General features: G+C 43.1%; 1 protein-coding gene across 1 annotated transcript; it reads left to right on the plus strand.

Annotated features, from left to right (window-relative positions):
- Nucleotides 1-489: 489 nt before the first annotated feature.
- CD8A (CD8 subunit alpha) lies at nucleotides 490-12,639 on the plus strand. The gene is made up of 6 exons (XM_014607635.3): nucleotides 490-808; nucleotides 1,750-2,109; nucleotides 2,443-2,538; nucleotides 3,383-3,493; nucleotides 5,777-5,807; nucleotides 11,506-12,639. The coding sequence occupies exons 1-6, from the start codon at nucleotides 769-771 to the stop codon at nucleotides 11,546-11,548; spliced, it is 681 nt and encodes a 226-aa protein (XP_014463121.2). The 5' UTR covers nucleotides 490-768; the 3' UTR covers nucleotides 11,549-12,639.
- Nucleotides 12,640-15,659: the final 3,020 nt, after the last annotated feature.

The following is a 15,659-nucleotide window of genomic DNA, read 5'->3' on the forward strand; positions in this document are numbered from 1 at the left end:
AAAGGCCCTGTGCAACATGTGCTCCACTTCTGGAGAGCGGAAGTCACGGTGGTTAAGAGACAAAAACCACAAGATGTGAAAAAAAACCACCAGCTTCATGGGACCTTCTTGGTGGGTTTCAAGCAGTGCAGACCCTCAGAGCTGCACAAAGCAACGTTAGCAAAGAAATTGCAAACATGAAAACGCTCAACTGAAGGCTGAACTAACGTACATGTCAGCCCTGTGTTATCTTGCATCTAAAGTATTCTTGCCAGGTCAGGAATATATTGCACAGCAGATGTGCAATGGCATGTTATAAGCCAGTGCATCAGTAGGGTACACATTGCATGGGTATCCTCCCTCACTATAGCACCCGACTGAGGCTCAGGATTACACAACAGATTTTCCATTGGGAATCTACAATTTAGGGTTTAAACCAGGGGTTTTCAACCCGGGAACTGTGATTATTCTGTTCTTCTGCATGGGTGAATCAAAAAGGGGGTCATAAAAAGTAGAAAACCACTGATCCAAGGCTCCAGTGCTCAAGTGTTTTTAGCATTTTGAATGGCACAAAGAAAAGGTGGAAAGATGATCACGTAGCTGACATATCATCCTTTAAAAAAGAAATCCAGACTCCATGAGTATATTTTACTTTGGGAGCTGAAAAACTTTTTTCTCTTTGTGGTCCCGCTGACATCACTTCCTTTCCACCAGGTCCTGTGAAGTCAACCCGGTGAGATCATCTCTTTCTGCCGTGCCTGCCTTGAGGACAGCCGATGCAAGGAGAAAATGGCCCGATCCCTTTTTTTGCTGTTTCTCCTCAGTCTGTGTGAGTATGGAACTGCTACTGAGCCCTTCTTCTAGAAGAGGAGTCAGGAGGAGTGGGAGGGCAGGGGGCTCCCTCCAGGTCCCCTGCAGAGTGGATGCCAAGCACAAGGGCAAGTGTCTGAGCACAGGGGGAAAGCAATCAGAGGCTCATTTTCCATTTAGTTGTTTTACAGAGATCCTGAGAGCGAGCAGAGAAAAGGGCCCAAGTCTAATCTTGGGCAGGCAGGGCTGGCAGCAGAGACACTCCATATGTGCACTGTCGGGGCTGAGCGCAGCACCTGACCGGGGTGGAGGGGCTGCGGGCTCTAAACACAAGCAGCACAAAGACACACAAAAAACTTGAACTCGTGGTTCCAAAATGATACCTCTTATTAGACCAACTGGAAAATAGCAATAAAATTGTCCTTTTCTGCAAGCTTTTGGGATCAAAGTCCCTTCATCAGACTCTGGGAAAAGTGTCGAAGGTACAAGATGGTAAAAAGTCCCCGTAGGTAGGAAATAAACTTCATTTTTGCACAGAGGGAGCTGAAGGTGGAAGGCTGTCCCTCTGGGTCCATGCGAGTGTCTTTGTGAGCTGTGTTATCATTTTGGAACCAAGAGTTCTAGCTTTTTGTACGTCTTTTTGTCTCAGACCAACACGGCTACCAAGTATACCCCTGAAGCAGCACAAATGCACTGTAAAGACCTGGTAAGGGTCACTTCCATACAGATGGCTCCTCTGAATGGGATGATCTTTGGGGGGACGGACAGCTGGTTTTAAGAAGCAGAGGGATTGCTGAGCACACTAGGACCACACTGATCCAACAGCATGCTGCCCTACTCAGAGGGGATCGAGACTTTGCCCAGGGGATGGGGCTCTGGGTTGGGATGGAGCGAGGATGCTGTCTCTTCCTTGGCAAGAGCTGTGCTGGTAAGTGCACTGGGTGATCTTCTCTCCCTCAGGCCACTGCAAGTGCCAGGGACAGATTCAGGTCAAACTCCTCAGCAACAGACCCATGAAGCCAGGAGACTCCGTGGAGCTGGAGTGTGTGATCACAGACAGCAGCTTGTCAGACAGCGGCGTGTCCTGGATGCACAAAGGCAAGGACTCTGTCCTCCGCTTCATCATGTTCATCTCTTCCATCTCCCGGGTGACACACGCAAGCAATAAAGACAAAGCACGCTATGTAGGAAGTAAAAAGCCCAGCACCTACGGACTGACTGTGAAGCCCTTTCAGGAGCAGGACCAGGGGGAATATTACTGCATTGTCAACCGGAACCAAATGCTGCATTTCAGCTCCGGGCAACAGGTCTTCCTGCCAGGTCAGCACCAGCCCCTGCCCTCAGTACCCTGCCAGCTGCATCCTTAGCATCCCAGTCACCACTGAAGTACCCTCCATCCCTTTTGTCTGGGAATAAGACAGAAAGAGAGACATGGGAGTCTGCTGCTCTTTGGAGCCTGTTCTGGGAACGTGGCCCTCAGGAGTTTCCTCCTCAGAGGAGCTCTTTGAGGAGGAGTTTCTGTCCAGATAGGCTGTGCATGGGTATCTGGGAGCTGAGCCTTAGACCCCTGGTTGAGGAGCAAGACTGGGGTGGAAAAAGGGTTGAAGATGGATTTCATCAGCCTCCTATTGTTCCTCCTATTGTTCCTTACAGTGCCTTCTACACAGCCGCCCACCACAACGGCAGCCACCACCACACGCATCACCACAACCCCAGCGATGACAACCTGCCCAGGCACCCAAAGTCCAGGTAAAAGCATCTTCATGCAGCTTTGGGGAGAAGGGCTGCAAGCTGGGATCCAGGTCTGGGGAGGTAGCTGGGCTGGGAGCAGCACCCTCCTGAAGCCCCTCTCCCAGCTACAGACTGGGAAGGGATTCCCATTCCTGGGATGTGGGTACTGGGGAGGTTGCTAGTATTTGACATGACATTGCTCCACATTTTTCTGGGTTGGCTCCAGATGGGCCAGCGGTGGCTTTCTCAGGCTGAAGAGAGTATTGCAAAGCAATTGCCACAGCTCAGGGCCTAGGGTGCGCAGGTATTCAAGAGATTGGGAAAGCTCTCATGCTTTGGTCATGCAGATCAGGGAGTGAGGGCCCATTCCCAAGTTCAGCAGGCTTTGGGCAGCGTGCTTTTCCAGCCTAGGGAACCAGACAGCTGGTTTACCAAACAAGTCACAGCAATATAATCCCTCCCAGTCACCTGCCCATTCCTCCCGGCTGTGAGCCCAGCCGGTAGCAACTTCACAGAGCATGGAAAATCCTGGATGATCCCTCCCAGGCATGAAGTGTATCTCATAGCTCTTTCTTATGCTGAATTGCAGCCATCTCCCCCCCACTACAGCTTCCTGCCACCCTCACCTCCAAAATCTGCCCCAAACCAGCCAGTGACCCAGTCGGGGAATCGCCAGAGCCCCTGCATGATCTGGCTGGTTCTGAAGTGCATGGGAGAAAGGCAGGGGCGTGGGACCAGGGCAGCGCAAAGAAAACTGCATGCCCCCACCTTGCTGGAGGCTGCTGCAGCTGTGCTGGGGATGATGAGCCTTGTTGCCAGCCTCTGGTTTATTTTTCGTTTCTGCTCTCTTTCCCTTCTCTAGCACTCACCCAAGACACATGGCTGAACTGTGACTTTTACATCTGGATCCCCTTAGCAGGCACCTGCCTCTTCCTCCTCATCGCCTTGCTGGCCACCATCATAACCTGTCAAAGTAAGAGAACCATCCCCTGTTTAAGACAGTCCCCCCTTCACCCAAAGGCAGACTGAAGTTTCCAGCAGAACAGGGACACATGGGGTAGGGGGCAAGGGGGTTGGCATTTGCAGCCACTTGCTTTGTAAAGAAACGCAGGCATTTGGCGCGTGCACTGTGCAAGTGGGGTGCCGTGCATCTGAAGAATGTAACAAAGCTAAACTTAATATTAGTGTTGTCTCCATGTATAAAGCCCTCCTGTAAAGTCCTCAGTTGCTAGAGAGCTGTATTGTCTAAAGAGGGATTAGACAATAGAGAAATATTAGAACCTTTTTTAGACTCAAGGCACCCGTGGAAATTGCCAGCTTTTTGTTTGCACTCCTTTTTTGCTGACAGAACAATACTAGAGCAATTCTTGTGGTGCAAAGAACTCAGGAAGGAAGGAAGACTGGTCTTGTCATTGTGACTTCTCATTTGAAAAGGCTGGGTTTCTCTCGTGAATCATATGTAGGTGTATGCCATAGCACCCCAGCTGAATCCCAGCTCTCACGAACGAGTAGAGGGAATTTATTACTCTATGACAAATTACACTGAGGCCATTACCTTGATATTGGTGCAACTATGCCCAGATGAGCCATTTAACTGTAACAGGGCAGAGACTGAGAGACATAAATCAGTGCAAATGCTCTGTCTAAACAAAGGTACAAAGGTAATCAATTTACAATTTATATAGCTGCATGGCGACAGAGTACTAATGGCAAAAATGTTCTGCCCAGACTGAGAGGCCCTGGCCAGTGCAGTCAAGGCATATCAGCGCCTACAACCGATAGCACACAAGGGAAGGAGGCGACTGCCATCGTGTCCAGCTCTCTCCGATTCCACCACCACAATACCCAGGCCCCCATTTACAGCTGGGTCAACAGGGGGCTTCAATCACTTAACCTTCATTGGTAAGGGCCAAGAGAAGCGACACTGATTTCTTTAACTAGGTTCAGTCCCTTTGTCAACCAATTTGCTAGTGACCTAAGCTAACTTGTCACAAATTGATTTAACTACTGACTGGGTGGCACCATTTCAAATCTATTTCAAACCTGATTGAATTAAACCAGTGAAATTCCCACATCAGATCAGCCCTGAGAAATACGAACTGCCAAAGCCCGAGAGTACCAAAGGCATAAACAATCCAGTAATAAGCCACCACTGTCTTGCATACGCAGTGCGATGTATAATACAAAATACTACTGAAATGTCTATCGCTGAAAAAAACCCTTCTGTTTCATCAAAGCAAGTGAGGACATATTAAGTCAGCACACAGCATCCAAAGTCTTTGACGCTTTCAATCCTATGCCCCAGGGTAGGACACCAGAACAGGCATTTTAGAAATCCAGCTAGCTGGAATATCGGCCGTCAGTTAATTTCTTTTTGCTCTTTATGCCGATTTGAAGTTTCGGTGAACATTCACTTGAAGCAATTATTTCTCCAATATACGAGTGGCATCGAGATCCCCCCCAGGAGAGAACCACCAGGGACACAAAAACTAGTTAGCCGCCAGCCCTGACCTATTTCTTTTGTTCTAAAATAACCGGCTCCATAACTGACAGTGTCGAATACATCCCTGGAGTAACCTTCAGAGAAGTTGGAGGAGTTGCACCAAGAATGACTCTGGATTAGTGTGCCAGGGCCCCAGTTGAAGTAAGGCAAAGGCAGCATAGCCCCACTGAACTCAATACAGCCATGCTGATTTACACCGGCTGAGAATTGGCCTCAATCTGTCTCTCAACCTCCTGGTATTTCTATAGAAGAGACTGATCCGGTGAAGCAGATGCAGCACGGAGGGCAACCGTGATGGTGCAAAACCTGATCTCAGCTCCATGAGTGTAACCTATTCAGGTCACTTGCCCACTGAATATTTACTCCTATTCCTGAATGAATGAATTTCTACCAGCTTCCCAAATCCATAGAGAGTGAAAAAAAAATCCACTGACGACATTTCTAATGTAGCAAGTTACACTTCTCTCTACAGAGTAAAACTCAGTCCTGCAGCCAGTCACCCAAGTAGACCTGATTCACAATAGCCATGACACTGTTGTCCATGGGATTATGTGCTCAGACAAGGACAGCTTGTCTCACTTAAAGGTGGCCTAAAAGTAAAGTAAGAGTAACAGTGGTTGAACCAACCCTGAAGCAGATGCAGACACACATCTAGTACAAAAATGATGACTTGCCGAGGTAAAGCAAGGTCTTCATTAAACCGTGACTCACCCATTCTTCAAACTGAGTCTTTTTTATTCTTTTTAATTTTAGAAACCAGAAGACGGAGATGCAAATGTAGAAGGTTGGTAAGCTGCTGTTTCAAGCACTTTCTCTTTAGCTCTGCGGCTTCTAGCCCAGTGTGTTGTAGCGTTAGATTGATGTCAAAGAAATCCCTGAGCCACCATCTATAAAGAGAGGTTTTGCCTGCATAACTCGTTCAGGAAAATCAGAGCCCAAGTTCCCACTTCAGCCCTTCCCCTTTTTTATTATTATTTGTTATTTCAATTGGAGGAGAACCCAGCACATTGGGGTATGTATAGATATGAGTAGGTGCTCCCTGCCAACAACACTCTCTAGCCTACAAAGCCTGTGCTTATGAATTACAATAGAGTCTTTCATTACTGTATCACACAAGGCACATACCAACTGGTATATCTACGTTTCTAGAATTAGAAAAAAAAGCCTGGTTGCTTTGTTTTTCCAGTTATCGTACTGTTACGTTGTTCCACGTTGCTTAAGGGCTCAGTCCCGCAAGGGATTAAGTGCTCTAGCTCTCATTCAGCAAAACTTTTAAGCTTATGCAACTCCTGCTGAAGACAGTGGGACTAGGCACATGCTTAGAGCAGACCATACACTTAAGCAGACCTTCCCTGGATCGGGGTTGGCGTATTCACTACTTGACAGGATTAAGCCTGAACCGTGTCATAGAAGACTCCTGGGGTGAGATACAGGCAGTTGCTGTAGAAGCTTGATTTCCTGAGTTTTTACGGTCTCAAATGCTGGGTCTCGTTTTGCATTTTTGCATACCTGAATTCCAGTTGAATTCAAGGGCAGTAGTAGCCAGACTATAATATTACACTAACATTATTTGGCATATCATTTCCCTCCGTTCACCAAAGGAAGCTTTTTAAAAAAAAAAAAAAAGATTGCACGGCTACATTCACATTCTTCATTTATGGCCCCCATGTGTCAGATTTCATCACAAGCTATTTTTTTAGTTTAATAAATACAGATTAAAAAATTAAACAGTAGAAGAAAATCCTCTTTTTCAGGTTCATATAATGCAGGATGGTTACTGACTGCTAAAAACTTTACCAAAAAAAAAAAAAATTCCTCGGCTGAGATCACACATTAGAAATTCTAGCAATGGTTTGCAAAGTGGTTTTGAAATGAAAATGCCTTCTGATCTTTTAAGTAGTTTAATTAGTTAAACAGTTTTACTACCATGGCATTATGACCATATCACAATTAATCTGTGCAGGAACCTATGAGACTGTATGCTTGGATTATATCTCTGCGTCTCCAGTATGAGAAATCAATTGCCCTGATAAGTACTACAAAATGTCTTATAAACATATAGCACTCAGCATAATAGATTTCTAGTCCATTTCTGGGGCTCCTGGGTAGTAGTAGTAGTAGTTATTATTATTGATATAATAATAATAATTGTTTTAAAAAGTAGTTACAAAATATTGTTATAGTAATAACTGTTATAATTGTTATAATAATAATGTTAAAAACAACAATAATAGTAATAATAATAATTATTAAATAAATTACTATTATTAAATATAATAATTATTAGCTATATTATGAGATATATTATTAACTATAATAATTGTTAACTGCATTATTATGAAATATTTTGTTGAATATAATTATTATTAAATATATAATTATTATTAAATATAGTAATAATAATAATTACTGTTGTTGTTTTTATTATTATTATAACAATAATAACAATTATCACTATAACAATATTTTATCACAATAATTTTAAAACAATTATTATTATTATTATTATAATCACTACTACTACTACCCAGGAGACCCAGAAATGGACTAGGAATCTATTATGCTAAGTGCTATACATTTATAAGACATTGTATAAATTATTATTATTACTATTGTTGTTTTTATTGTTGTTATAACAATAATAACAATTATTACTATAATAATATTTATAACAATTATTATTATTATTACTATTATTGTTGCTGTTTTTATTGTTATTAGTGTTATTATAACAAAACAATTGTTACAACAATATAACAATTATATAACAATATAACAACTATTACTATAACAATATTTTATAACAATAAATTTATAACAATTATTATTATAACAATCATAATAATAACACAAGTATAGATAAATGTTTGATGATATTCTAGAGCAGAAGTGTGAAACAATAGCAAGCTATGACAGACAAAAGACTTGATCTTGGATTGAGGTCTGAAACTGAATGAGAAATTCACTCCTACAAAGTCTAAACGACTAGGCAGACAAACAAAAAATGGCACATGGGAAGAAATGGATAGAAATGAAACTAGAAAAGAAATAGAAACACTCACAAATTAAAAGGTGGCAGCAACTTAAGCGATTTTCCAAAGAAGGACTGAAAAGTGCAACCAGTCTAACGAGAGCTGCACTGGAAAGGACTATTTGCATGGGATCTTTTAAAGCAAAGAGAGATGGTGGGAAAAATGTAAATACAGAATTCAGGATACAAGGCAAAGCCTCAGCCACTGTTAGTGACATTATAATGGAATATATCAAGTTGGTGTGAAGCAACACAGCAATACGAACAAGTAGAGAAGAAGTATTATCATGATAGATCAGGCAAAGTTGGAAAGAATAATGTATACAAACATAATGGGTTTTTTAATCATTACTGTTCATGAAGTAACAGCGCGGTGGTTAAACAAAAGGAGGGGAGGAAGGATTTTTTTTTTCATTTGATGAGAATATTTGTTAAAAAATGCAGGAAGAGACTGACAAATACAAATGTGGAATAACAGTGATTGAAGAAATTATGGGGTATGAAAAATATAAAAAGACCAGCAGTTATCTTTCACAGAACTGGGATTTCTTGTGTAGGTATTACAATAGATTGCTTATACAGGAAACTGGCTTTCTATTTTAAAGACCACAGGTCCTTCAGAAAGCAACATCAGTAATACCTCCAATACAATGACGATGACAACTTTTTATACTCCTGGTCCAAGTTAGACCCACATTAGCAATTGTGTTCACCCAAGACTCGGGTTGATTGGGAGGCAAATTAAATATGTTTCTCATTATCATCATCAAAGTCATCATTATTATTTATGGTGATTACGATGATGGTACCTAGGTTATTTAATTCAATCTTTGCACACCCAAAACTCCCACTGAAGGCCATTTACTACTATACTGTGTGCAATTCTGCAGTGAGCCTTGACAAAAGTGTTACAGTCCAATTGCCTAATATAAGTGAGCAGACTTTTCATGCATGCACAGCCCATGAAAAACAATTATCCTTTAATTACTTCATTTTACTTTTAAGTTTGAAATCCTTTAATTACTTAATATTATTTTTAAATTCTTAACACCAAAATTTTGCAATTTTTTTCTTAGTCTCTCATTCCTCAAATCCATTTGTCCACGGGCTGCTTGTCCACAGTGAATGAGAATCGACTAGACAGAAAGCCTTTATTCACAGGAGTAAGTTCTTGCTCTTGTTAGCCATGCCACTGATTTTGATAATAACCCTTTATAACACAGTGGTTCAGCTAGCATGGAGCACTTCAGGAGCTGGCCTCAGGACCAGCATTGCCAAGTTTAGAATTTGCTTTTTCACAAGTGAATTTTCAGTGAACAAAGGCACTGAGGATGTGGCCACTTGGGGGACCCATTCATCCCTGGGGTGTGCCAATTTACACCACTTGAGAATCTGGCCCAGAATACCATATTTTCTTGCATACAACACCCCCCCAAATAAGATACACTCTGTTCTCGAAAGGCAGAATGAACAAAAAGAAGGATCTTTCTTGGAAATTACTGTTCACTAGCAGTAAGTAACTGAGTAGCAGCTGCTAGAGAGCCCAGACTGCTTAGTGCACTGCTCCCCATGGAGCACATGCAACCTTACTTTTCACTCCCCCACCCTCAGGCTTATACCACAGAAAATGCTATTACCGTATTTCCTCACTTATATTGTGCACTCCAATTTCCAGCAACTGATTTTTCGAGAAACACGTGCATTGTATCCAAAATAATAGAGTATTTCCTTTTGCCTACAACTTTTGACTAAGCCTGCAGGAAACTGGTTGTGTTACATTACACTGAAACACCAGGCCACATGTTGGCGCATGTACTCAGATCTCCTGCAAGGTGTCAAGTGCCCTCACCTCCCACTGAAGTTGGTGAGAATTGTGGGTGGTGGTGAGTAGGGGCCCTTTATTCACACATAAGCAGTCCCATAGCCCATGAGGCTCAGCACCAATCAGCATTTACCCTAAGTAGAAGGAAGCAGAGCACAGGGAATTAGGAAGAGACTATTTTCCATGTTTCCATTGTAGCTTCCTGTACAAAGGAAACAATGCAGAGGTTTTCACACACATGATAGGAAATTAAGAGTACTCCCATGTGTTGTTGTCTCCCCCCTGCTTCCCTGCTCTCCCCCACCCCGCCCAAGCAACCACATTTTCCTTGCAACAGCTAGAGAACTTAGCTCTATAAAAAAGTAATAACGAGACAGCATAACACATAAACCCATCTGACTGCAGTAAGCCCTCTGCTTTGATAACCCACGCCTTTATTCTTGTATGTGTTTCCTGTTCTCTGTGTAGGACTTGAGGTTGAATTTCCCCAGTTTACCTGTAGCTCCCATGGCTCTAATCTCTCCAGATCATGCTTGATTTTAATTTTCTTCCCTTGAGTGCTTGTTAGTCCCCTAATTCTGGTGCTGCCACCAAAACTGATCATGGTTATCCTCCACCTAAAAAACCCATGTGCTAATTCTTGCTACTTTATCCCAAGTCTCAAACTATTTAGGGGTAGATCCTATTCCACTTATTAGGTATATGGCACTTAGACATGTAAGTGCGATTCTATTCCACACTGTTTTGAGTTCCTAAAAATCCATTAATGCATTTGCTTTTGTAACACTGATCACTTTAGTCTTAAGACTAAATTTAAAAAATGCACCAAGGAAGAGGTGGACCTACCCAACTTTTATATTAAAAATTTCTCAGGGACTTAAGTGGCGCAAAATTGGATTAATTTAAATGCTCAGAAGCTTAAGTACTAGAATAGGAACTGGCGCTTAATTTTTTTCCTTAGGGCACCAGCTCAGGGAGTCCTGTGATTATGTGGGCACCTTATCTGTCATATAAATAAAAACAAGTTTCTATTATTTCTGATAGGGGAAAAAAAATAGACAGGAATTGCACAGAAATAAAAAGGCAAATGATAACCACCTCAAATTTTCTGTGATTTTTCGAATGCTTGGGTTTGGCAGCACCGTGTCACGTGGAAAGGCAAAGCAGCTACATGGAGTTGAGATCAGGGGTTGGTTTGTTATCTATCCTAAGAGAGTCCTGGAGGAGATTGCAACAAGCAGAAAGTGGCACTAGTGACAAACTGACACCTGATTCATCACTTTGATGAGTACCTGAGGATGCTTCGCAGCCTTCAGCTGGAGAACCGCTGTATAGAGTGAGGTCGGATAAGCTGAAAGATCAGGGGTGGGCAAAATGTGGCCCAGGGGCCAGATGTAGCCCACCAGGCCATTCTATCCAGCCCGCAGGGCCCCTAAAAAATTTAGAAAATTCATATTTATCTGCCCTGGGCTGCCTGTCATGCGGCCCTCGATGGCTTGCCAAAACTCAGTAAGCGGTCCTCCACCCAAAATAATTGCCCGCCCCTGTGATAGATGTTACCTTTTAGCCAGACTCAGCCCCTTGTTCCTTTCACATCGAAGTAAACACGTCTCTTCCTTCTCTCTGTAGACCTGCAAATGCGAACAATGGAAAAGTCATGGCAAACAGATAAGAGTGAAGCGTCTGTGCCCTTAACGTCTGAATCTCCAAACAGGAAGCTATCGCTGTACAGTCCATCCACCACCCATGCCTTTACATTTCCAGTTACAAGCCATGCTTTATTTTAAATTGTTCCCATACCTTCTGTTTTGTTGAATTCTACGATGCAAACAGGTCCACAAGAGCACAGAAGCTTTAGCAGATACTAGTTGCTCACTACGGGAATTGTACTGCCTGGATTTGAAAATGTTGGCTCCTTCCAACATTGTTGAGCCCTACAAATTGGTTTCCAGGTCATTAAAAAAAAGACAACAAAATATGCCAAACTATCTAGGCCTGTAACACAGGCAATACACTCTGATCAGTAGCTCCCATAGTCTAAATCCTGAATCAGTACTTGCTCAGGTGGATACCCCGCAATTTCAACAGCTGAGGAAAGACTTCAACATTTAATCTGCTTGGTGGTTTGCCTCATTTTAATGTTTGTCAGATCAGGCCCACTGTGAATAAGTGTATGATCTTCTGACCTTCCCCTTTTAACTTCAGTACCTGGGCACTACCCGAAGACATTTTTTTATTTGGGGAAGGTGTCTTCATTGGTCAATGGGATAAAAATATTTTATCATATGAGACATCAGAAATGCTCCCCAGAGGTCAGTAACAGCAGTCCATTACTGAAGCTGATAGAGGACAGAGCCCAACCATGAAAGGCCAAGTTTTAACCAAGGGTACTTGTGTCTTTTATAGTCCTTAGACTACAGACCACAACTGCCGTTGTTTCCCCCTCTTGTGAGCTCTTTCCTTCCTGCTGTTGACTTCACTGGGAGTTTTGCCTGAGTGAGGAACGCAGGATTCATCCTTCTTTCTGGCACCAAGAGATAAATAGCAGAAGGGTAAATATGTGCTACCACTTGTTTCACTTAAGCAGTGTTTTTAAATGTGCCAATTTATTTCAGAGAGATGACTAGAATAAGCATCCTGTACTTGTTCACTATGCGTTCAGTGTAAAAATTGTCTGCATATCACTGCAATAAACTCTTTCTAAGGGTTTTTTTCCCCCCCAATCATCAGTATAAATACCATCAAAAAATTAATTAAACTATATTTCTACATAATGTCATTATAGTCTGTTTCTTTTTCTGCGGCTTAGTTTTTCTCAGGCTAGACATCTAATCAAAGATATACATGATCTGCTTCTCTTTCCCTGCTGACTCCCAAAGAAAATACAGGGGTTAAGATCCAGTCCTGGGTTTCAGGAGATCTGGGTTCAGCTCCTGCTTCTGGCACATGAAGGTCATGGCATATGACCTTAATTACTCGATGCATTCGATTCTCAGCTGTCGAACAGGGACAGTAATACTTCCCTCATATGGATCCTGCAAAGATAAATCTCTCAGCTGATTAGAGTCACAAGATACTGTGTTAATGGGCGCTTTATAAAAACCTAGTTAAAAAGATAGCGACTGACACACTATCTGCTGCAATGTTCATACACACAAATCAGCCATGAGCGCTGACGTTGCCACAACAACACACTCAAAATCCATTTCCAACTTTCCAAAAATATTACCTCTTGAGTATTGATTCTGGTAAGAGCCGTGGCCACCATCCAACAGAGCACTTATGGTGGTGCCTGACCTAAGGCTTGAGTGTAGGCCTCTTCACCTGACAAAGCAATGCCTTTGTGAAAGATGTAGAGATGTTATAAGGGGCATGAAATATAATCATATATAAATAAATATAAAGTGACTGCAGGGCTAGGAGAGGATTATTAGAATTTCCTGTATGGACGTATCGACCTAATGTAATGGGGCTTGTGGGAAAAGCAACACAAAAGCTATAGAGGAGCAATTCGCCCAACAAACTTGGAGGTAGAACGGGGAGAGCAGACAGGGGCGTATTTCTAGGTCTTACGCCAATGTGACACAGGTATCATGGAAACAGATCAAGGGGCTGTAGAGACTTAAAAAGCCTTTTGAGAGATGAAGCGTGGAGATCCATTGTCAGGAGAACGGGTTGACTCAGAGAGTGTGTGTGACACCATCGGTGAAACCAGAGAGAGTGGACCTGCAGGCAGTGAAGAGAGGTCAGATCAAATACAATTGACCAGAGGAGGGAAGCCCCAGGCCCATCCCAAGGGCAGGCGACTCGTGTTATTCCACCCTTAGACAACTATTAGCTAAAGGCCCTCAGAGAGACCACAAAGGATCCGAGCTGCCATTGGTCCGGTAACTAGAATACCCAACGTGCGCGATGCACAATCAATGTGTGGAACTCATTGCCACAAGACATCATTGAAGCGAAGAGCTTAGCACTGCTCGAAAGGGATTAGACATGTATATGTCACTGTTCATTTTACAGTATCACTTAGAAGTCCCACACAAGACTGATGCCACATGGCATGACATGCCCTACATCTATTTAACAAGAGACAGCCCTGTCCCAGTAGTTATAGCCTCAAATATAGCATAGGGCAGGAGGGAAAGAAACACAGAATGGCTTTCCCACATTGACCTGAGAGTAAAGGCAAAACTAACTGGGGGCATGCGGATCACCTAAGTCTACATCTATTACCATTTGACCTTGCTGAGAATATCCAGAGCTACCTCAAATTATTTTAACTGTTGAATTAAAAGGGAGCACTGACCATGCTACCACAGGGTAGAAGCCAACTTCAAACCTAAAGAAACCTGGCACAAATGCCCCCTCTGGGGAGGCTAATCTAAAATCATCCAATTAAAGAGCTTCTTACACCTCCCACTGAAGCATCTGCTACTGGTTATCATCAGAGACAGGACATTAGAGAGGACAAGCGTCTTTGGCCTGCACTTGTATTCTGCACTGATCGTTCTTCCTAAAAACAAAACGGATCGAGTCAAATGGTTCTTTGCACCTAATAAGCACGCAGGGCCCGCAGAGCATATGTTACAGATTTACTGCATTGTTCTCAGCCTAAAAAAGATGAGCTGCCAGGAACAGCGCGAGTAGAAAAGCTCGTCATTCAGAAACTTTTCTTCTCCGACCTCTGCCTCATCAAAAACAAAAGCCCAGGTGTGTTGCTCTGCTCAACTGTAACATTTGTTACTCTAAAAGCAGCAGTCCATGCACTTAGTACAGTAACTACAAAGATCACACAATCCTTCCAGCAGTGATATACCGTAAGTATACGATCAAGCCGTCTTCATGACATTTGTTAACCACAAAGGTAAAGGCTAAATGGTCTGTAATGATGTCACACAGACTTAAGACGTCTGTAACCTTTATCCGTTTATATCTGCAAGGGCTCTCAGGCTGGTCTTTGAAATTAAAGCAGAATCAGCAAAGTCTAGTGGCAGGGCAGCTTGGATCCTAACCCCAGCCCTGCCCCGGATTTGCTGCAAAATCAGCATGTACTTCAATTCCCCTAGTTACAAAAACTCACCCTTTTAAAGATCCTTGAGCAGTTTGGATGGCATATGCTATTAATGCAAAGCATTATAACTTCAGGGTATTCTTGTGGGTTTTAAGGGGCATGCTAGATGCCACCTATTGCCTGGTGGTTTGAAGAGCAAGCAGGCAGACCTCGTCATTCCAGAGAAGGCTCTTTGTCATCTGGCAAACCCATTAGAAACCAAACTGAAGTCTGGCCAGATCTATCAGTTAAAGCCCAGCATCCTCCTTTGTGCCATACCTCATGGTAGGTTTCTATGACACTAAGCACGGACACCCAAGCTAAATGCAACTAAGCTAGCTCAGGCAGCAGAACTAGCGTAGCCACGAGCACCATGGTCCACCCAGGCTAATCAGTGGTACTAAGGGTCTGAGGGTATATTAGCTGTGTATGTGTAGTGGTCTGCCTGGACTTCACTGCTTGTGATGCCTGATCTAGCTCATTCATCTCAGAGTTCACTGTGTGAGCTGGGCTTGTGAAACTTTTGCAGTCCTACACAGGACTTCTTGTCAGACCAAGCTTTCCCAGCTCACGTCAGCAAACCTCAGAACCACAGCAGCTTTCACAGCCATGCCACTCGTGCCTGGAGATCTTCCCATAACTAAAGACCTCGCCAGCACCGGAAGCAATAAAACCTCCTACCACCAAAAGGGTTTGAAGCCTTAATCCTTCTGGAGAGAGCCTACACACTGAA

This window comes from Alligator mississippiensis, chromosome 2, assembly GCF_030867095.1.
Source record: "Alligator mississippiensis isolate rAllMis1 chromosome 2, rAllMis1, whole genome shotgun sequence".
Lineage (NCBI taxonomy): Eukaryota > Metazoa > Chordata > Crocodylia > Alligatoridae > Alligator > Alligator mississippiensis.